Genomic DNA, 21,526 nt, shown 5'->3' with positions numbered 1-21,526 from the left:
TAATGTAATCGTCAAGGAGCATAGTCTACTGTGAATTAGAAATGCTGCTTGTACCACCCAGTCACATAGTGGATTTCTTGCCTGATTTTCCATTAATTTCGCATCAATTGTGAAGCTGTCATTGACCATCAAAGTCTATAAATGACATTTTAGAAACGGTTTTACTGTTTTTTAAGCTGTGTGCTGCTTTTGCATCAGCATGGTCTATATATTCCATTTTATATTTGTTTGTGTTTTGTTCCACCCCCACCCACAACCCTTGCAGCGCTCTCTGACTCACATGGATCATGTAAAATGAAAGCGACAGCACTGCTTCATGTCCCTTTACCCACGCTCCTCTTTCTTTTCCGTTGGCCATACACACCTGATTTCTCTGTGGCTAAAAATAGATTCCTTCAGACCCTAACTCACCCTCCTTGCTGCCCCCTCACCTCTTTCCCTTTTTTACTGCTGGTGCACAGGCTTTTATGAGGAAGGCTCTCTGTGTTCTGCCCATTCTTTGCTTTCATGTGCTAGACAAAAGCCTGTGTATCCATTCAGAGTTGTGTGTCTGCGCACGAGTTGTCAGAATCATTTATGGTTTAAGACTGACACACAGTTTTTGGTTTTTGTAGGCTTTGGTCCTGATAAGAAAATCTAAAGGAGACAAAGCCTGGTTTTCCACAGACCTAGAAATCTGATCTCAGAACACCATCAAAATGTTAGTCAAAGTCACAAGACCATGCATCTTTGAAAATGGCCTTTTATGGTCACTATGAGAGACAGCTTCTGCCTTTGGTCACAGATTTGGGAAGCCTGTGTTATTCATGCTGCACAAAAGAGTTTGAGGTATTTCACCAAAGGGCAGCAGACGGCCTCAGCTTTTCATGAGAAGCACTGACAGCTAATTTGCCTTGATACATGTTGTCCTCTAAATGAATACAGGTGCACGCACTGAACTGATGACTCAAGGACTTACATTTCTGTAAACTAGAAAACGAAACAGAGTATAAAACCTGAGTGAGGTGGAGATTCCCGTGTTAAGATCAGAGTTGTGTTAACCCTTTGACTGAAAATGAAATTAATCCTGAAAATGCTCTGGATGAATTCTGGTGTAGTTAATCTGACGAATAAATATGAAATAAATATATAACCTAAACATCATTTAAACACCTTTTTTACTCCAAATTTCTCACTATTCCTCTAATACACATTTTGGCTGATGTTGGCATATATTTCTGTGCCTCCATCCCAAGTTCACGCTGTGAAGTGATCCATTCTCCTCTTAGCTACCAGAGCATGAGAAACTGGGGCAAGAAGACTCAAAGAAAAACTGCTTAAATGCACAGGTCATCAGGCATTTAAACCCTTTATAGTGATGCAAGTAGGCTCATTTTGGCATTATTGTAAACAAAAGTATGGTTAACACATGATACTTTTAAACCAGCACGTTATATCCAGTAGGTTTGATGAAGCCCACTTAGTAATTATTATAGTTATAATTTTTTACATTTACTGTGTATTTTCTTTTATATTCTATATTTATATATTTGGGCTAGTGTATGTACTGCTACACTATCCAGCCGCTGTGTGTGTGTGTGTGTGTGTGTGTGTGTGTGTGTGTGTGTGTGTGTGTGTGTGTGTGTGTGTGTGTGTGTTTGTGTGTGTGTGTGTTTAATTAGCATTAATTTTTATCCTATTGAGTGAGGACATTTTAGTCAGTCCTTACAATGAGAAGCGTGTTTAAAGAACAGTTTCTGGGTTAAGTCCAGGTTTTAGGGTTATGTGATGGGTAAGGCAGTACATGTTATAAATTAAAAATTGAAACAGAGTAGATTAGCATGGTCTACATGACAGTAGGGGCTAGGGGATGCATTATGTCAATAAATGTCCTCACACTGACTGCGTTGTTCCTCCAATTTGCTGCTCATATGTGCCTTCAAATTGCCCCTCTGGGACAAATAAAGTTTATTGAATTGAAATTGAATTAGCTGTATTTAGGTTTGTGCTGTTTAGCTAATGTCCATCACACCAAATACCTTCTTTTAAGAGCTGGGTGAAAATGAGCCGTAGTGGAGAGGAACTGAGAAAAGTGAAAGTGGAGACAGGAGAAACAGGAGAAACAAGTATCAGCCCCGGCAGCGTCTGGTCTTTACTTTCCTCGTCACTCTGACTTCATCTTGGCAACCAATAAGGAAAGGGCCCTTGTGTCTCCATGGTAACCCCCATTCAAGCATTGATGGAGAGGATAGAGGGGCAGGAAAGGGAATACATTTTGGCCTCAAGCAAAACATTATTTCTCACAAGTTTTGTGAAATATAATCCATTTCAATTCTCTTCTTTGGTATACTGTAGTTAAGGGTGCTTTGGTAGTTATGGGAGTCGTACTAAAGTTTTTTTTATGTAAATAGGAACTAAAAATATTCTTATTAAACAGGGAAAACGGTTATTGTTTACTTACCTGTTATTGATTGCTTCAGCTATATTTTTTTCTATTCTACTATTATAGTCACCATGAAACTGCCACTGTTTTCTAAAATTTCAAATGACATGGGCTTTAAACTACTATGCATACATTTGAAACATGTATGTGAAACAAGTGAAGTTTGCTTATTTTCCTCTTTCAGCTATGGTATTTGACGTTCAAGCTTATAAGTAACTAACTTTTATTTAATATTTATTCATCTTCATGCTAATAATTCAAGTTCAGCTTATTATATTTAATTCTTATTCCACAATGGCCATTCAAAATTGCTATAGTGTTATCACAGACTAGTTGACTGTCAGTCACATCATGCAGCTTGAATATCTGATACATGTGAACCTGCCTGGATTCAGCCATAGACTGGTAATGTGAGTGTCACTGCAATACCAAGTCTCAGCCACATCACTGTAGTATTTCATATAGTCAAAACTACTTTGCACTGTTGAAAGACATTGCTAGAGGCAGTGATACTGGAAATCCATTAGTCGTTATTCCTTCAGGCCTTTGTGCCATGCTTTTGTGCTCTCAGTGGTGAGCAAGTACTCAGCAAAAAGCTCCACAGTAGCAGGAAGGCGTTGATTTGTATCAGTATCTTGTTGCTACCAAAACCTCGCAGAGCCTGATTGAGATGTTTAAGAGAGATTGTCTGAATCTACAAGAGCATTTCCTGCCCTGTGGTCTGCGAGCTGCATGAATTAGCTAAAGGGATGGTCAAAATGCTAGGCCAGTGATGCTTTCCTTTTCTGTATCTGTCTGAGTTACATAAGACTGGCGCAGTTGATTTAGGCTGTCTGAGTGCATGGAGAGAGTGACAGAGAGGGGAGATCCTCATTTAACCTTGCCTAACTGTTTAATCCAAGTATAATTTGCATATAAGGTCATCTAATTTTGGATTTCGGAGTGTAGTGTGACGTTGATTAGAGATAGAGTTGGTATGCAACGGGCCCGTTTAGGAAAATGGTGAGCTGATGAGCACCACTGAGGCATAAGAAAACAATGGCTTCACTCACTAAAGCAGCTTGAAGTTCTCAGCAGTCATTTATTTACGTCAAATTTTAATTACATGCGGTCGGGGTATCTAATCTAAAGCTGAACTTCATTTCCACTGGTTCAGACTTCAAATGTTGAGACGTTCACTGATCTGCCTGAGTCAGTTCATACTTGTCTTGAGATGTTGTACAAATATTTACATGATCTCATGAAACTCACCATCCAGCTATATTTGTTTGTTAGGAAAGAAACAGCTGATATTGAATGCCAGTGTCTGTGTTGGGCTTTCTTTTATAATTCTGTTTTCTCTCTGACATTTTCAAGCAATAAACAATCAGCTGTGATATGATTTAGATTTATCAGTTAGAGGCAGGAGGCGTTGTCTGGTGAGAAACACAAAACTCCAGCTACTGATCATGCTAATGACACACATGAAATGAAGTGCTTGAGAGAGGGACACTGCTGGAGCTTAGTGTGCCATTATCCTCATTTCAATTAATTTTTTTGCCATAAATATGAAGAATGTCCTGCCTCGTCTGTGCTGAAGGTCATTGCCATTGGATGATTACCAATTTTCTTGTCTGGTTATTTATCATCTTGCTTTGCAGCAGTGTTCCCTAAAAAGTTTTGCTTTTCTCTCGACGCCACATTCTGTACTGTTTGTGTGGTTCTTGTTCGTTGCCTACCTATGTAAGCGAGGATAATTTTTAGAAGCAGCTTTTTCTTGCAGGGCTACTGTAGGAGGAAGAGGATGAGGAGAAGGAGGAGGAACCCAATGGAGGAGGTGCTCACAGGGTGTTTAGTATTTTTAGACTTTCCCTTGTACTGCAATGATGAGAAAAGAACAAGGGCAGGTTGTGCATCCCACCTCCTTAGCCTGTGGAGGAGCATGGTCCTGAGGGACAGGAAGAGTGATGGCCTTATTCTAGTGTGCATCATGAGGCCTTACTGTATTTACACTATGTAGCACAAGATGACACACCACAATTTATTGTGATTTTACTTTTTTTTTTAATCTTATTGTATCTGTATGATCAACGTTCTCTTAACTTAGAGCGCTGCTAATAACAGTAGAGACTTTGCAGAGGACTCCTCCTTTGTTAGGAGAGCACATTATGTTGCTTCAGCGTTTGTTTATTTTATTAGCTTAGTCTCAGTTTAATTTGAGTTTGTGATGTAAACTAAATACCGGATCATTCAAATGTTGCTCCTCCTTTCTTTGCGTATTCATTATGTACAGCACACAGACAATCCTGACTACTTTTTAAATATAGAGAAATGAAAAATGTTTACTCATCTTTTTGCTGCTTTATTGAATTCAAACAGCCTTCACCTAAAATACACCTGTATACTGTACAGATATATTGTACCCACTGTCCTAAGTAAAGTGGTTAGAGATCTTAGAAAATGTATGTTTGATTAATGCCCTTCACTTTCACAGATGGAGGATAGGTAAATGTTGAGCCTCTCGAGTTACAATTTAAAACCTTAATACAGACGGATTTAAAGTCTGGAAGGAAGAATGTATATCCCATTCTTTCTCAGACCCAAAATAGGGAGGCATGCTTTCTAGGGTGTACATTTTTGTTCAGTAATCTGTGCCAAATAGTTTATATAAGTTAAACATCTGATTAATGAGGCTTCACATTTTCTCCTTATTGGATTCTCAGTGGGACAGAGAAGTCTAATCTTTGTACACTGCGCTTCTTTGAAATATGCATGGCCTCTTTGGTTGTGGCAAGTGGATGTTAAACTCCTTCACTCTGGCCAGGCTGTGGGTGTTGCACACACAGACTGGCACGAACAGCAATTTCTCAAGCCTTTTAAAATTTTAAGTGGATTGATGGCTAAACCCATCAAGTCAATCAAGGATTTTTGTCACAGGCCAAGGCTGTGTTTGCAGCAGTTGTCATAGCTGAAGCTGAGTCTTCAATGTCAAGGCAATGCTGTGTGAAAGTGATCTATGGTATTTTAGGCACTCCAGGGACTAACATTTTCCACTTAAAGGGGTCCTGCCTCCAGTGAGTCACGAGGAAACTCCTGCCCCCCCTTGCCAGCTCCTCTTGGATTCACCACCTCCTCTGTTGCTTGGACTTGAAGTGGTACTCTCTCAAACAGCTCACTAAATTTAAAAGAGTGCTACCATTGTGGTCTTTGGGGAAAAAAGCCTCCTTTAGACCAACAGCGCTCTCTGAGTATACTGCTTTTTGTTCACAGCAAGGCCCAGCTTTTGCTCTCTGTCCTCTGGTCAACCTGTATAAAATGAATCCCAAACTGTATGTTGCACCTTCAGACTGTTAGCAATGCCACTTTCCAATATTGTGTTACTGAAGAGCCTGAGGTAGCAAGGAAAATAGATCTCAGAGCAAAAAAAAAGATTTGATATTTAGGTAGAAGTAAGAGCCCTCGGTCTGCAACAGATAATCCAGTATTTGCTTAGTGGAGTAAGCAGGTTTCATCTGTTAAGGTCAGACATTTAGCCCTGTTTAAAGGTGAGCACATGTGCACATCTTTGTTTGTTTGTTTGTTTTTACCAGCTCTGGCAGTCACACAGATGTAGCTATGTTTGCAGGCACTGTCCTTATGGCTTTTGTAGGATCAAGCATCATGCTATCTGGAATGCTTCACTAGACTAGAGTGGCTGCGTCAAACTAATGCCTTGAAGAAGCTTTTAGCTTATGTCTAATGTCTAGTTTGCTTTAGCGTAAATTAAATAATTTCAGACACTCATTGCCTGGAGAATTGTTCAGAACCTCTGATGGTTCATCAAGCCTAAGAAATTTGAGGTAGTTACATTACACACCTCAGGGTTCAAGGTGCTGCCACAGCACGGGCAAACAAAGCTTATAACTATTGTTGGCTTCAGTTTTGTCGAAACAGGAGCAGGAACATCGGGGGCTGCTGTGTGATGAGCGCTGTGCATTCGTGTGTGCTGCTATTGCGTCATTGCCTGGCGGGAGGCAGACTGTATTTTTAGAAGGGAATGAGCATATTCTCTGAACAAACAACGTCAAGCACTCTGCTTGCGTATGCTAGGATTATTGTGACCAGGGTATTTTTAAGCTGTGTGTGTGAGAGTTCTTTTTTCTGGGTCAAGCATGGTGCCAGTACTCTCTCGAGGCCGCTGGTGGATTGTGCATTACAGGTCCAATGCAGTGCACCGCATCTGCACCAGTCAAAAAAAAAAAAAAAAGTCAAACAGAAACGGGTTCAAACTTAAAATTGTATCTGTGTAGTAGGCATTTGGGAAATCTACTAATTTATTAAATGAAGTCCTAATTTTGCTGGGAAGAGCTGTATCCTATATGGTAAATCCTTCCATATTTTGCTAAAAGCAATGCTGAAAATAAACATAAAAATGTTATTTCAACAACGTCATCAGATTGTGGAGATGAAAGCTGAAACTAAAATGAACATAGAATCTCCATCTAACAAGCCTGAAAAATGTGTTAAATGGTAGTGACTCAATGCAAAGCAATGTGTGTTATTGAAAACAACATAGATATGAACATATGGAATATTTGTGGTCAGTCTACATTCATTGTATAAACATAAAAGCAAGATAAATTGCAATAACAACAACTTCATTAATGGATCAATAAAAAATCTATTGACTAGATGTATCATGGTGAAAGAAAAATGTTTAAACACCTGCTGATAAATTGTGGTTGTATTTGATATCACTGTCTAAAATGAATTTACTTCAAAAAATGAATGGATTAATTGATAATAAAGATATTAGCATCAGCTATCACGAACAGTAAAACTGTCATAATCCTGCGTGACAGTTGGGCAGATAATTAATGCATCAGCCTCACCACAAATCCTTGCACAGCAACATCATTATAGGCCCCCAACATGTCCTGCTGGACAGAGTAGTGTTGTGACTGTACAGCATCCCTCTGATGTTACTGTCCATTTGCCTTGTCACCCGTTATTACATACCTGGTATCACGTCATGTATGTATCTTAATGTCGTGGCAGCTGGCTGGACTTGATTCACACTGTGGTTATTCTCCAGCAGACAATAGAATCTGTTTCACCATGTCACTCTGAATGATATCCAAATTGGTACAGCTGTCAGACGCAGAGTCACTGGCCAAGAGGAAATTCTTTGTTGCAGCATCAGTTGCAATCCACAGTCAATTTGTTGACACATTGCTGAACTATAATTAAAGTAGATTGTGCAACACTGTCAGAAGGATGATCACTGTGACCTTCCCCTCTAAACCCTGGCTCTGACATCTGGAGGCCTCTCGGGTTCCTGAGCCGCAGGCTTTTCTCCAGGCCTCTCCAGCTAGCCTAGTTTTATCCCTGCCTTTCCCCAGGGTGCAGTTATTTTCAGCAAAATGTGGCATTCTGCTCTGATTTTGTCAATGCATGTTCTTGTGTGTAAAACAAAGATATCATTTGGAAAGTATATATAGAAGACACCCTGTTTTAACAAGAACACCTTCCAGTGTCTTTAGTAAGCATCTGGTCTGCGTTGAGAAGTTAAGCAGGCTGCATCTTTGTCCTAGCGGTTATTAGCAGAACATGCCAGCAGAGAGCTGTGGGCGTAAGCACTGAATAGGTGCTGGACCAGAACTCTTGGTTATACCAGGAGTGTCACAAACGCTGGCCTTTGTTCAGTGGGTAAGTGACGCAGTGGAAATATTAGACAGGATGGCTAGGTGCCAGAGTGAGGTCTAGTTGCTGACATAGGTCAGAAATAAGTACATTTTCTGGTTATGTAATATTGTGCAGTCACATTAAGTCATTCAAATGCAAGCAGTGCCAGGACGGGGTTGCTTGCCTCACACATATTGTACAGTATGGTACAGTCTTCTGAGCACTGTGACTAAGATCCTGTCCTCTGTGCTTTCCACCAGACATACTGTATGAAAGCACACATATCTCTTCCATAAATAGATGTTTAATGTTTGTTGTTGATATATTTGTTGTTAATATATTAACAAGTGTGGAGTTTTTTTTTTTTCTTTCAAAATGACACATGTCCAGATTGGATTTTAGCCTGTAGTAGTGTTAAATATTTTCCCTTCAGCAACCATGCTGCTTGATATCTCCCTTTCCTTATTGACTCCTCTTCAGTTAATGTCACCTTAGCTGACACCTGCGATATTTAATTTAGATAAACTCCCACTACAGCACAGTGCAGTGCTGTACAGTCATGATCTTGTTCTGTACTTGCTTGGCTTTTGAGAGCTCCTCTTCCCTTAGTGGTCAGAGCAGACTTCTGCAAATCACGCCACCCACACAGTGCATATGTATAACCCACACCTTCACCAATCTGCCCAGTGGTTTGAAAACAATGCTTTGTGTAATTCTAAGGCTGCTGTTTGTGAAATCTCAATCATTCACAGGGGGCTCTTACATTGTTATGTAATGCTCCCCACTCAACTTTAATCTTATGCTGAATGAGCCCCCTCATGTGACTGCGCTGAAGGGTTGGGAGAGATAGGTTGTTTGTTGGGACCGGCAAGGAATGGGTGTTCTCTGGTACACACCCCCACACACACTCACACACAGAGTTTTGGCCTGTGTATAAGAACAGAAGTTTATCCTGGGAAGTTCTTTACTTGGACCTGAGACGCAGATGGAGACGCAAAGCTAATGCTTGTCTTCAGTGGAAGGCTTGGACCAGACGTTCAGAAGCTTTATTGAGTGTATATCACTCCAGCTCTTCTCTCTTCACCTGCGTGCGAGCGATGAGAATGAACTACTCTCGTGTGCGGAGGAATCTTGCATCTTCTGAAATGAGTCTGTTATGTTTTGCTCATGATGAATGTTTTTTTACGCTGGTTAAAGTTTGCTTCTGCTTTAAATGATAGATGTTGAAGAGCTGTTTTTCAAGAAGTATTTTGGTCCGCTATTAAGCTCCACAGCGCTTTCTGACTATAGCAAGCTTCACTGATTGGATGCTCGTAGGTATTTATTTTTAAATATATCTACAGCCTACGTACCTCATGCCTTTATTTGCATCTTCCCCCACAGGAACCATCAATGTGGACTTCAGCTGGTGATTTGACAAGTCACATATAGGATCTCCTAGAGTCTCTTCTGCTCCCTCTCCCCCTCCCTTCCCTCTGTCACTCCTTTCCCCATCCCTTGTCAATCTTCTCCCGACCCCCCCGTTTCCTCTTCTCCAAAATTCAACATGCTTATCAAGGAGTACCGCATCCCCATGCCCATGAGTGTGGAGGAGTACCGCATTGCCCAGCTCTATATGATCCAGGTGAGGTCACAACACCATATAAACCACCAGATTCTCACCCACACACATACCTTGCTGAAGACAGCCAAGTGATGCAGAAATCAGGAGAGGAAAAACAAGCAATCGAGTAGAAGATAAAGAACACAAGGGATTTCTTTAAGAGTGTGATCGCAGAGTGATTTGCGAAATGATTGGTCACACGTTTTCTGACGCTGGTGGAGTAGCAGAACAAAGAGAGCTTGTGTTCTGATAGATTATCCAATTCAAACTCTCTGAAACTGGCTGGTTCCACATGTCATAGGCTGTGTGTTCTTTCAGGAGCAAGGTGTGGGCATCTGCTATACGCACACACACACAGAGCCATGATAGACAGAGATGAACATACTGTTTTGTATGTGTGACAGGTTAATTTTTCTAACTGAGCCTTTAGCTGGAGACTGAGGGTCTGTGGAGGAGCTTTAGGGTTTACATTTGCAAGCAGGGACGACTTGTTTACACAGCTACAGCTAGTTATGCTATGTGGCAACATATTTTCTCTTCAAATCGCATGAGTACATTAAAGCAGATTTATTTAATCCAATAGTACTGCCACTGTGTGCAACAGCACACAGGAGATGTATGACGAAATCACAATGACTCAGATTGTGTTCTATTTTAGTAGTTATTTAGTTACTGTTGTGTAGACATATACACTTTTAGACATTAGGTGCATTTTTCAGTTTAAACGTTTGTCATCTAAGGCACATATTGATCTTTGTACTCAGCACTCAGTGTAGGGATTTGAGCTGAGTGATTATGTAATGTGTAGAACAAGTGGTAGTTTAACTTTTTGTTGATGAGCATTAAACTTAGGATGATGTTTAAGTTGAAGTCGGTTGATGAGGCATTTTGCTGAGTGGCGTGACTTTCCCATTCAATTAATTTATGGTGGCATGTTAATTTAAAAAAATTACTTTTATTTTGAGGAAATAGGACTTGCAGGGAGTATTCCTAGTGCGGTGTCAAGTGTTATTAGGAGCTAAATCCCATAAATTTGTGTTGGATTTACAAGAACTCAACTTTATAGACACAGTAAGTTAACTTAAGTGTTACCCACCTGATGCTCTTCATATTTGTTTTGGTTAGGTGATCATACATGGGTACTGCAGCATTCAGTGAGCAGCTCCACTAGAGAATTAAAAAAATTGTAAGGTGTGCTGGGGTGTAAGGAAACCCCAGCATGCCTTCAAGCTGCTGACCTTCCAACAAGGAAGTCTGTTAATCCTCCATAAAGTGTTTGTTTATTTTGACAATGTTGTCTGAAAATATCATCCACTCCCTGATATATTAACACTGAAACATTCACATACAGCTTTATTCAATTGTTTTCCTGCAAAGTTTTCTTTCTTGTCTATTTCATTCAGTTTGTCTGAAAGTGATTGTCTAAATACAAACTTGAAAGATCAGTTGTAGTAACTTGACACCATTGTAAAGGCATGTCTTTGTTTTGTCCACACAAATGCAAATTGCTTTTGATGATTACAACACTAGTCCATAAATAGTAAATTGGTCTGTAAAGGAAAATTAGAGTTCACAACCCTGACTATGGTTCTATTGTTTGCTCGATAACCTCCTCCTGTTGTTCCAAACACACAGGTAATCCTGTTGAGCCATAAATGACTGAGAACAAGACTCAGCGAACAAACCCCGGAGCAAGTAGATGTTTCAAGACAAACTAGTCACCGTGCCACACTTTTCCAAACCTGATAATTTCTTTAGAATCTTTGTTGCGTCTGACAGTGTGTCGTGTAGAGGGTTATATATTATATAAAACTATGTCTTAACTACAGGAGGATTTGTTTTGACCTGCTTTGGTGCCTCTTTATTGCTAGTCTCAGACAGGAATTTGTGCAGAGACATGTCTTGGCATATGTAAAGAAACTGTTCATATGAGGGCTCTCAAACTTTTAAACAAATTATAGGAAGAGGAATTCTTAAATTAGTGACCCATAGTTACCTTTTTCCCTGACCTCACCATCTCTGCACAGCCTTGTTGCTGAGAGGCCTCTGTCTCTGTGGCAACCATGACATCAGCAGCATGCCAGTGGTCAGGTTTTGTTGAAGAGAGGGAGTGAATGAAAAGAGGAAATGGAGGACAAAAAGAGAGGCTGTGAAGGAGGGAGGGGAAGAAATGAGAGAGGGGGTGGAAGGAAAGAAGAGAGAGCTATATTCTGAGCAGAGAGGAAACAAGGATTTTGCTGGTGACTGTGGACACCCGTTCTTCAATTCTGTATGTTACCAGGGCAACTGCAGCATTCAGGCTTGCCTGCCTGCAATTTATCCCAGGTGTAAGACACATACTGTAGATAAAGTCAGGGCCTTAGGACAGCATGGCCATATCTGCACCTCAGCAGGCAGCACCACACCCTATTCTCCTCTCACTTCCTCTCCTTTGCCCTTACAACACTGCCTTCTTATTTGATAGCTAATTGCAACTTTGTTATCACTGCATAGGGATTTGCAGTAATGTATGAAGCAAATGCAGAATGTGTGAGAAATTAATTATGAGAGGATCTCACTGCGTCTCATTCATTCACACACACATCCATCATGTTCTGACTAAGCAACTGTATCTGTGGAGCAAAGTGAAAAGCAGCATCTCAAACAGGAAACATGCCTCACTAACTTGACGGCAAGAAAAAACCAGGATATGACTCCCATCCTGTCAAAGCTGTATTGTTGAGTACAGGAGGCTTTCATGGTGGTAGCCTTTATTTTGTAAGGGTTCGATGGTTGTTTAAAGAAAGGTGGCCGTGAGAGAGAGAGAGAGAGAGAGAGTGCTGTGTGGCAAAGGTTTTAGGGCAGGACTTTTGTGTGCATTTTGCCTCTGTGTCCAAAGCCAAACAGGATTTCATAGTAGAATGGTGTAGATGAGAGCCCACTCACTCTACCCTATGAAGTCAGTTGACACACACTTGCAAAACCACTTGAAGACTGTTTGTTCATTTCTGTTCCCCCACAGGTACAGTTTACATCTGTACAGAAATGAAAAAAGCAGACAGTTTTCATTAGGAGTATAACATTACATTCAGCGTCCATTTAGTCCTGTTACCTGCTCTGTTATTTTCAATTTTACCCTAAGGGATTGGCTGAGTCCTGGCCAGTGTTTTATAATCTTTTGTCTGGTGAACTGAAGATATTGCTCTGAAGGAGAGGAAGAGACACTGCTTCTGACAGGCTGCAGTCACCTGTCAGCAGCCTAATTAAAGGAACTATTCACCACAGAGCACAGTGAAACTTATTTTGCTCCTTATCTGGACTGCTGTCTTAACATCCGCATATTGTTTCTCAACATTTTGAGATGCAGTTTCAACAGCAGTTCTCTTTATAAGTATAATAATAGCAGTTTTCACAATAATGCGGTAACCTTATTGGGTCAATATAATTAAAACACCAACAGATGCTGCCCTGTATAAGTGGAAGGATGTGATTTATTTTAGGTGTGAACTATTCCTTTCCACAGTTTGAAATAGTTAATCTGTGCAGACTCCTTATTACATATGTGATATTTCGTGGTTGTACATATTTTTTATACAATTTATATGCAGACACTACAGTGTAAACCTGACGTTTACATGAACAACAGTGTGTACTGTGTGTGTCCCTGCTTTGATAGTGCTGTAGCGTCTGTGCTGTGTCTTTGGAGCTGTGTCTGGGCTGTTGAGAGCAGAGCGGGTGGCTAATGAATGACCTGTCAGAGGTAATGAGGTCCAGAGTGCTGGATGCCACATGGCTTCCTCCTCCCTACTCCACTGATTCACTGCCTCGCCTGCATCGCCTCTCCCCTCTGGACTGACTGGAGAAATCTGTTTTCCTGTTGTCCTAGCGCTGCATTAAATACTGTGCTAAACATACTTTGAGATGTATGTGGGAAGACTGAACAACAGCAGATAAGAGAAGTAGAAAGATTATATATCTATAATGTTTAACATTCATGGTCATTGCTCCTTGCTCCAAGTGTTTTAGTGTTGTCAGCACTTGGACTATGCTCTACTGTCTAGATTTGCCATTTCACAGATTTCATAACAATCACACTTCTTCCTCTTTCCATGCCACACAGCTTATTGTCTTTGAAATTCAGATTCACCTAGCTGATACTCTTCTGAACTGCATCTGCTCTGCCCAGGCTGTCTTCCTTTGTGCACATGAAATGTAAATATAGGAAAGGTGTGGCCTTTTTTTTTTTCTTTTTCTTTTTTTGGGCTTCTCGATTTGCAATTCAGAACTGACAGATCTTTCAGGAAGCCATTAATTTTAGTGTGTGCGTGTTGTGTTGTCCTGCATCTACTGATTGTAACAAAGGACAGTGTCCTTCGGTATCTTTGTTTCAGTTGTATCTGGAACATATGTTTATATTTAACAGAAATTTAATGTTTATATTTTATTCACTTTACAGCGCATATATGCAAACATAAAAACTATCCATTTCACTATTCCTCTCACAGAAAAAGAGCAGAGAAGAGACCTGTGGTGAAGGTAGCGGAGTGGAGATTCTAGAGAATAAGCCCTACACAGATGGACCAGGTGGGACGGGCCAGTACACCCACAAGGTCTACCACATTGGCATGCACATTCCTAGCTGGTTTCGCTCCATCTTGCCCAAAGCAGCACTCAGGGTTGAAGAGGAGTCCTGGAATGCCTATCCTTACACCCGCACTAGGTGAGGTTTGCACCCGCAAGAAAACTGCCTACCAACCTCTTCCAAGCAGGAGTCAGAGTGCAACAATAAATGTAGAGGTTACACAAAAACTTTAGATTTGTTATTTTAAATATAAAAGCACTACAGTTTGAAAGTTTGTACACATTTAAAGACAAAGGTTCAACACATAACTGCTCAGAAGATAGATAATAATTACAACAGCGCCTTTGTTCAGCATAATGTATTTAAAGTCCCACGACCATGTCTAAAGTCCTGCTCTAGCTGTTGGTCCCCTGTAAAAGCCAAAAATAATTAAAGTTTTCTGAAAGTTGAAAGTTGCCAGTCAGGCCGTTGGATATTGATGGCCCTTCACTCTCAGGGTGTCAGCCTGTTTGTCTATGCGAGCCCTAACAAACACAGAGACGTGAAGGTGCTGAAAAGAGATGTGCCCTTGACTATACTGTCAGGATATTGATAGACTGCAAGTGTCTGTTGACACATCTATTCAACCAGTGACAGCTTTGCTGCAGACACCTCAGATGGAACAGATGGGCATGGCTCACACTTCTTCTATCCTCAGCAGTGAGAGGGTGTTGTCACTCTAAATAAAATAGTTCTGATCTTGAGCCATTTAGATGAAAACTAAGTCTCTGAATGACAGCAGATGTCCACCTGTAATGTTCTTTGTTTGAACAGTCTGTTTAGTTTTACTTAATTGTGTTGCCTTTTATCCTTTAGATACACTTGTCCCTTTGTTGAAAAGTTCTCCATTGACATTGAGACCTACTACAAGCCCGACACTGGCAACCAAGCCGATGTCTTCAACATGTCTGCAGCAGAGAAGAGACAGAGGAGTATTGGTGAGACAATTTGGGGTTAATTCTAATTCATTACAACATAAACTCAGATTAACTGTGAAAGTAAACCATATAGCAAGCACAATATGCATGTTCTACCATGTATATTAAGTACTTGCTTAATGTGACAGGTTAGTTTTAGTAGGTTTTGGTCTGATGGTGTCTTCTTATCTGTCCTCTTGTCTCATACATAAACAGCAGGTGAGGCCCACTTGTGGCAATTTAAAGTTACTGCATCTGTTTTTTTTTTTTTTTGTGGTTGGGAGCATGTTTTCTCATGAATATTAAGCTGCTCAGAAATGTAAGGCTCTATGTTAGTCAGTGACTCAGTTGCAACATTGATTATAATAATATTGTTAGTCAGTCTGGGATTCTGTAAAAGGATGTTTGAGCCTTTAAGCTAGTACAGGTTGTGACCCACTTATGTTAATAACATGACATGAAATTAAAGACAATATGTATTATCACCTGTGCACAACGACCATCAATACAATTGGCCACGTAGTCTTAGCACTGTGAATGTGAATTATCTTTGGCAGACCCAATCGACATTGTGACAGACCCCATCGCCCCTCACGAGTACAAAGCAGAGGAAGACCCAAGGTTCTACAAGTCAATGAAGACACAGAGGGGTCCTCTGCTGGATGACTGGATAGAAGAGTACAACAATAACCCGGGGAAGACCCCTATTATGTGTGCTTACAAATTGTGTAAGGTGGAGTTCCGCTACTGGGGCATGCAGTCAAAAATTGAACGCTTCATTCATGATGTTGGTGAGTACAGTCACAGGTGTCTGTCATGTAATGTTGTAGGGTTTTTTTTAATCAACAGTAACAGTGTATTAATCTTATGGTTTCCAAAGTGTGGGTAATATCTTCCACTGTCTGTCCTTAGGACTGAGAAAGGTGATGGTGCGTGCCCACCGGCAGGCCTGGTGTTGGCAGGATGAGTGGTACGGTCTGACCATGGAAGACATCAGGCAGCTGGAGCTGGAAACTCAACTGGCCCTGGCCAGGAAGATGGCGCAGTACAGCCAAGCAGAGGAGGCCACAGAAGCCAACGGAGGAGCTCCATCTCCAGATAAAGACCAGGAGGCTAAAGAGGCTATCAGCTCCATCGAAGCCGAGGAGGTGGTTGTCAGCACAGCTACAGAGACCCTCCAGCCACGAGGTATACTTACCAAGCAGTGGTCCACTTCCTCCCGATCGTCTCGCTCATCCAAGAGAGGAGGTGAGGAGTACGCCATCTCTGTGTGTCCTGTGTCCCCCCTGTGTGTGGCTTTGTGTGAGACTGGCACTGGTGTGGAAGGTATCCGAAGAATCTATATTTGTTATCCATTGGATTTTAAAGTAGCTTACACAGTATCACATCTATATTAACACTTCAACATGACTTGAAGGCTTATTTCTTTCAGTCTGTCACCTGACTCCTTTTTACTTTAAACGATTAAGTGTACTAACAACAAAGAAATGCTGTCCGATAAGTAAATGCAGGCACTTGTGACATTTGAAACCTATTTACACTATAACTTGGTGTTTGAAGAATTCAACAAGGTCAAGCTTGTGCAAAGTAGCACATATATATATATGCGTCTCATTTTTTTTATCCTGTTTCTAAAAGGAGTCTTTTGAGTGAACAAGTTGCCATTAAAAGTTATTAGTTAGCTTTTTTGTGAACAAGAACAGTTGGTTTCATTTGAATTTCAGTTTATTCCTATAACAATAGGATAGAAACACCTCACACTGTGTAATTAAATTGACTTTAACTGTAATTTTAGTTAAGAAGCTATGTAAAACATTTTTCAGCCACCTTTTTAGGAATTTGGTTATCAAAATATCTTAAGTTCATTGACATCAGCAATTTACTCCAAGTTGAATGAACCAGACTGTAGTGAAAAACTTAGATTGTTTAATTGATGTTAATAAAGACAAACACCATGGGTGCAGCTTTTTAGGATATGCACGCTTTGCCTTTTGTCTAATGCCTGATGTTAACTGAAATGTTTTCTCTCACTGTGACTTTGAGATTTATTTACATCTCCACATTTACTGTACTATCCAACTTCTCTCACCTCAACCTTACAACGTGTTGGATATCACGTGGATTATTTTTAGTAGCAACTCTGACATCACATGTCTGAACACACCTATCTCCAGTGTCACCCGTGCCTCAAGGCACCACTAACTGGACCCTGACTCTCATCCAGCGTTTTACCCCTGTGGTTCTCTCCTGGGCTATTTTAAGCAGCAGTGCTGACATCACTGACCAGTGGAGGCTGACACTTTGCAGTGACCCTCCCTTCCACCACTGCTGCTTCTTTCTCTGTGCTGACAGCCACAGCTGTGCCCCCCTCTCAGCAGCCTGCCCCTCAGAGTGATGTCCCCCCCCTCTTCCCCCACAGTAATGATATATGAGGCATAGACTGAAGACATGTGATAGACAAGACCTGCTTTTAGTATCGCCATTTTCCTCATCTGGCATTTAGTTGTTGGTGTGCTTGTAGCTTGTCTGTGTTAAATTGGGCCTCACTTTTCACACCCCCCCTGACCACCTAACAGTCCATCTGTGATGAAGTAATGAACCACAGAGACTGTTGCATGTTTATATAACACTGTGTGTGTGTGGGCTGGGGGAGATTGTGCAATATTTCTTTGTTGTAGAGAGTGTGTGTGTGTGTGTGTGTGTGTTTAAAAAGGGAAAGAGAGAGGCCGAAACACATGTCCCAAAATAACAGTGAATTTTTTGTTCATCTGCGGTTTTTCAGTGAGTCCATCACGTCACAGCATCTCAGAATGGAGGATGCAGAGCATAGCGCGGGACTCAGATGACAGCTCAGATGAGGAGTTCTTCGATGCTCATGGTAACCACTGTTTTGGTTTTAAATTTGCAGCTTTGTTGCATGTATTCCGTTAATTTTTCCATGAGTCTGTGTGCTTCCTGCTCTCCTGACTCTGCATGCATCTCTTTAACCACAGATCGTTTCTTAAGCTTCCCAGATACCCAGCATGCTTTTGGGCTACACTTGAAATAGGTGGGTGTAGTGCTACACCTATCCTTTTTGCTGCATGAGTTTGGCCAAGGACATGGGCCATGTGTCTCATCCTGACGTCAAGTTTACATCAAATCACGCTCATCTGAGCCCATCAGTCACTCACTTTACAACCTACTCCCGTTCCTATGTCATCATTTACATGTCAGCACACACACACACATGCATGCACTATTTTTTACGATACTATTTATGATACAGCCAAGCAAACCCCTAGCACAGGAATAAAATTGTATATGCTGCAGGTTCAAACATGTCTCCTCATCACTTTAAGCTGAATTGCGCTGACATTTATTAATATATTGTGGGTTTGTATGAAATCAAATCATTTGTTCCAATTAACTGATTAAACTTAACTAATGACAACATCATAAATAATCTTCTGTCTCAGTAACAGTTAATACACTGATTACTGTTGTGCTGCTTCAGTGCCCATTTTAGTTATTTATGATTAACAATGTTCCTACACTGCAGAGACAACCTCATGAAATAAGCAGTTGGTTATTTATGATACATTAAGGGCATTGGTGTATTAAAATGAACTTGAATCAATGTGGATGAACATTAGTGTACTGTATGTTTTGGCACCTAGATGAATCAAATGATGGAGATACACTAAATAAATATGGAAACGGACTGCCTTGATTCACATTGCATTTCATGTCAGATTTCTGTCTTTAAGGTTTGCACAAATAAAGCATTATAGATTCAACATTAACAAGGATTAATAATAATTCAAGTTTGTGAACTACACTGCCTTTCTAAAAAAAAAAAAAGTCACCACCTGGATTTAAATTAGCAAATGGGTAAGAGCCTCCCATTGGATAAATACTACATGGATGATTATTTTTCAGCTGCCAACAAGTTATTTAACTCTAACTTAACTGATACAGTGAATAACTTCTCATTTCTTAAACAACCATGTCCATCCTGTGGTCATGGAAAAGATGTTAATCTGTTTGAAAAGGGTCAAATTATTGGCATCAAGCAAAAAACACTTATAAGGAGATTAAAACTACTAAAACTGGGTTAGGAACGGTCCAATGGAAGAAGAACATGTGGTCTGATAAGTCCAGATTTACCCTGTTCCAGAGTGATGGCGCATCAGGGTAAGAAGAGAGGAGGGTGAAGTGATGCACCCATCACACCTAGTGCCTACTGTACAAGGGCACGAGGGCAGTGCTATGATATGGGGTTGCTGCAGTTGTTCAGATCCAGATTCAGCAACATTATATGTCCAAAGAATGAGGTCAGCTGACTACCTGAATATACCGAATCACCAGGTTATTACACCAATGGATTTTTTCATGTCTGATGTCACAGGTATATTCCAAGATGACAATGTCAGGATTAATCGAGCTCAAATTGTGAGAGAGTTTCAGGTTCAGGGAGCATGACACATCATTTTCACACATGGATTGTCCACCATTGAACCCCATTCAGAATCTTTGGGATGTGCTGGAGAAGAGTTTGCGCAGCCGTCTGGCTCTTCCACCATCAATATAATATCTTAGCAAAAATTAATGCAACTCTGGACGGGAATAAATGTTGAGACCGAAGCTTATCAAAAAGATGCCACGGTGAATATGTGCCGTAATCAAAGCTGAAGGCGTTCCAATGAATTATTAGCGTTTGTGACTTTTTTTTTGGACATGCAGTGTATAAATAATTATACAGATTATAAAGTTTGTTTTGCGGTAGAAACCAATAAATCTGCTACAATTACATAATCATCTAACCACAACAACCACACAACTTGCGAATGAAACTAGCATAAAACCGTATGTATTTACTTGAATTAAAGCTTCTTGATAAGGTACACTGATCAGCCACAACATTAAGTCCATATAGTGGTTTACAGGGGTCAGCAGCTAGGTAGCCCAGGTGGATTCAATATTGTGGCTGATCTGATCTGTGTAAATGTAGCTCTTCAGATGAAAGAACTGGGCAAATAACTAGCAATTAAAGAAGATATCACTTCATGCTAAAACAATCAATAACTGTTCTTCGAATATTAAAAACTGTCTTTCTCGGTTTGTATTTTTGGCGAACTGGCTGCAGCCTTCTGTTAGTGTTTAATTGCAAAACAAGTCAGGGAAGAAATAAAATAATTTCTGTTTCTTCACAATAGTTGTGTCATTTATTGTATTTGTGGTATATCTACTGTGGAATCATATAACAAACCACCATCAGGCCTTCATCAGGGGGGTATCCTGAGGTTGTTTCCATCTTCCTTATATATATACATGTGATCCAACCATACGTCCCGTATGTTTGAATCTTTCTTTTCAAAGAATACAAGCAAAATAGTTTATAGCTAATAATGATCCATATTATGATTATTATCCAATCTGCCAAGCATAACAGTTCTCCTTTTTTTTATATACTTATACCTTTAATTGAATAGAAATAAAAATAAATGTGAGGAAGAAAATCCAAAGAAATTGTCTGGTTGTGTTTTTAGATTTTTTGTGCTTTTATGTGCTTTTCTTTCATTATTTATAATATTAATACTGATACTTGATTTATACTTTAACTATGGCAATATATTTTGTGTCAACCCTGCAGAGGACCTCTCAGACGGCGAAGAAGTCTTCCCAAAGGAAATTGCCAAGTGGAACTCCAACGACCTCATGGACAAGATTGAAGCTGCAGACACAGAAGAAACTCCTGGTATATAATTGAGAACATGCACATCTTATCATGGAAAGTCACACGGCTGTAATGCTTGATCCTAAGAATTTGTATGACTGTTTTTTAGGTGAACTGTTCAAGGAAATGACTGTGGATTATGAAAGAGCAACCAGTGAGGAAAGACTAGATGAGGTACGTGTGTCAAATACTGAACATGTATCAGTCCAGTGCAGCCTTCTCTGATGCACGACTATGTCTGAAATAATATTCCCAAAGAAGCATTTACAAAAAAATGTTCTTCACAAACCCAAAGCTTGTGTTAAACTTTAATTTGTTTTAGCTTGGTGTTTTATATCAAGCTTTTCTCTTTGGAGGATGAGATAAGGGCTGTTTGTCCCTGAGTCTCTCTGTCCTCTTGTGTTCAGATGCGTGGCTCTGTTAGAGGCCAAGCTGATAGCTCTCCTATTCCTACCATCACGGTAACAAGGCATCAGTCAGTAAGTAAACAGTTTGGCCCCAGGGCACCATGGGCTACAGTAGGTCCACAGTGACCTCTTATCCTCCTGAACAAACCCAGTACTTGCTGACCCTGCCCGTTTCCCCCACCTTTGCCCAAACTTAAATCCATGTGTACTCCTCA

At 40.4% G+C, this 21,526-nt stretch overlaps 1 protein-coding gene across 3 annotated transcripts in view; it reads left to right on the top strand.

The window, feature by feature from the left end:
- Positions 1-21,526, top strand: part of LOC113150757 (membrane-associated phosphatidylinositol transfer protein 2-like) — a 42,570-nt gene that overhangs the window by 7,467 nt on the left and 13,577 nt on the right. For all 3 annotated transcript variants that reach the window (XM_026343435.1, XM_026343434.1, XM_026343433.1), the window contains exons 2-9: positions 9,449-9,689; positions 14,153-14,367; positions 15,085-15,206; positions 15,743-15,976; positions 16,098-16,433; positions 17,968-18,063; positions 20,821-20,925; positions 21,014-21,078. In XM_026343435.1, coding sequence (XP_026199220.1) covers positions 9,612-9,689; positions 14,153-14,367; positions 15,085-15,206; positions 15,743-15,976; positions 16,098-16,433; positions 17,968-18,063; positions 20,821-20,925; positions 21,014-21,078 — 1,251 coding nt within the window. In that variant the 5' untranslated portion in view covers positions 9,449-9,611. The remainder of the gene's footprint in view (positions 1-9,448; positions 9,690-14,152; positions 14,368-15,084; positions 15,207-15,742; positions 15,977-16,097; positions 16,434-17,967; positions 18,064-20,820; positions 20,926-21,013; positions 21,079-21,526) is intronic.

The sequence above is a fragment of the Anabas testudineus genome, chromosome 9 (genome assembly GCF_900324465.2).
Source record: "Anabas testudineus chromosome 9, fAnaTes1.2, whole genome shotgun sequence".
NCBI lineage: Eukaryota > Metazoa > Chordata > Actinopteri > Anabantiformes > Anabantidae > Anabas > Anabas testudineus.
This window is presented reverse-complemented; position numbering and strand designations above follow the sequence as displayed.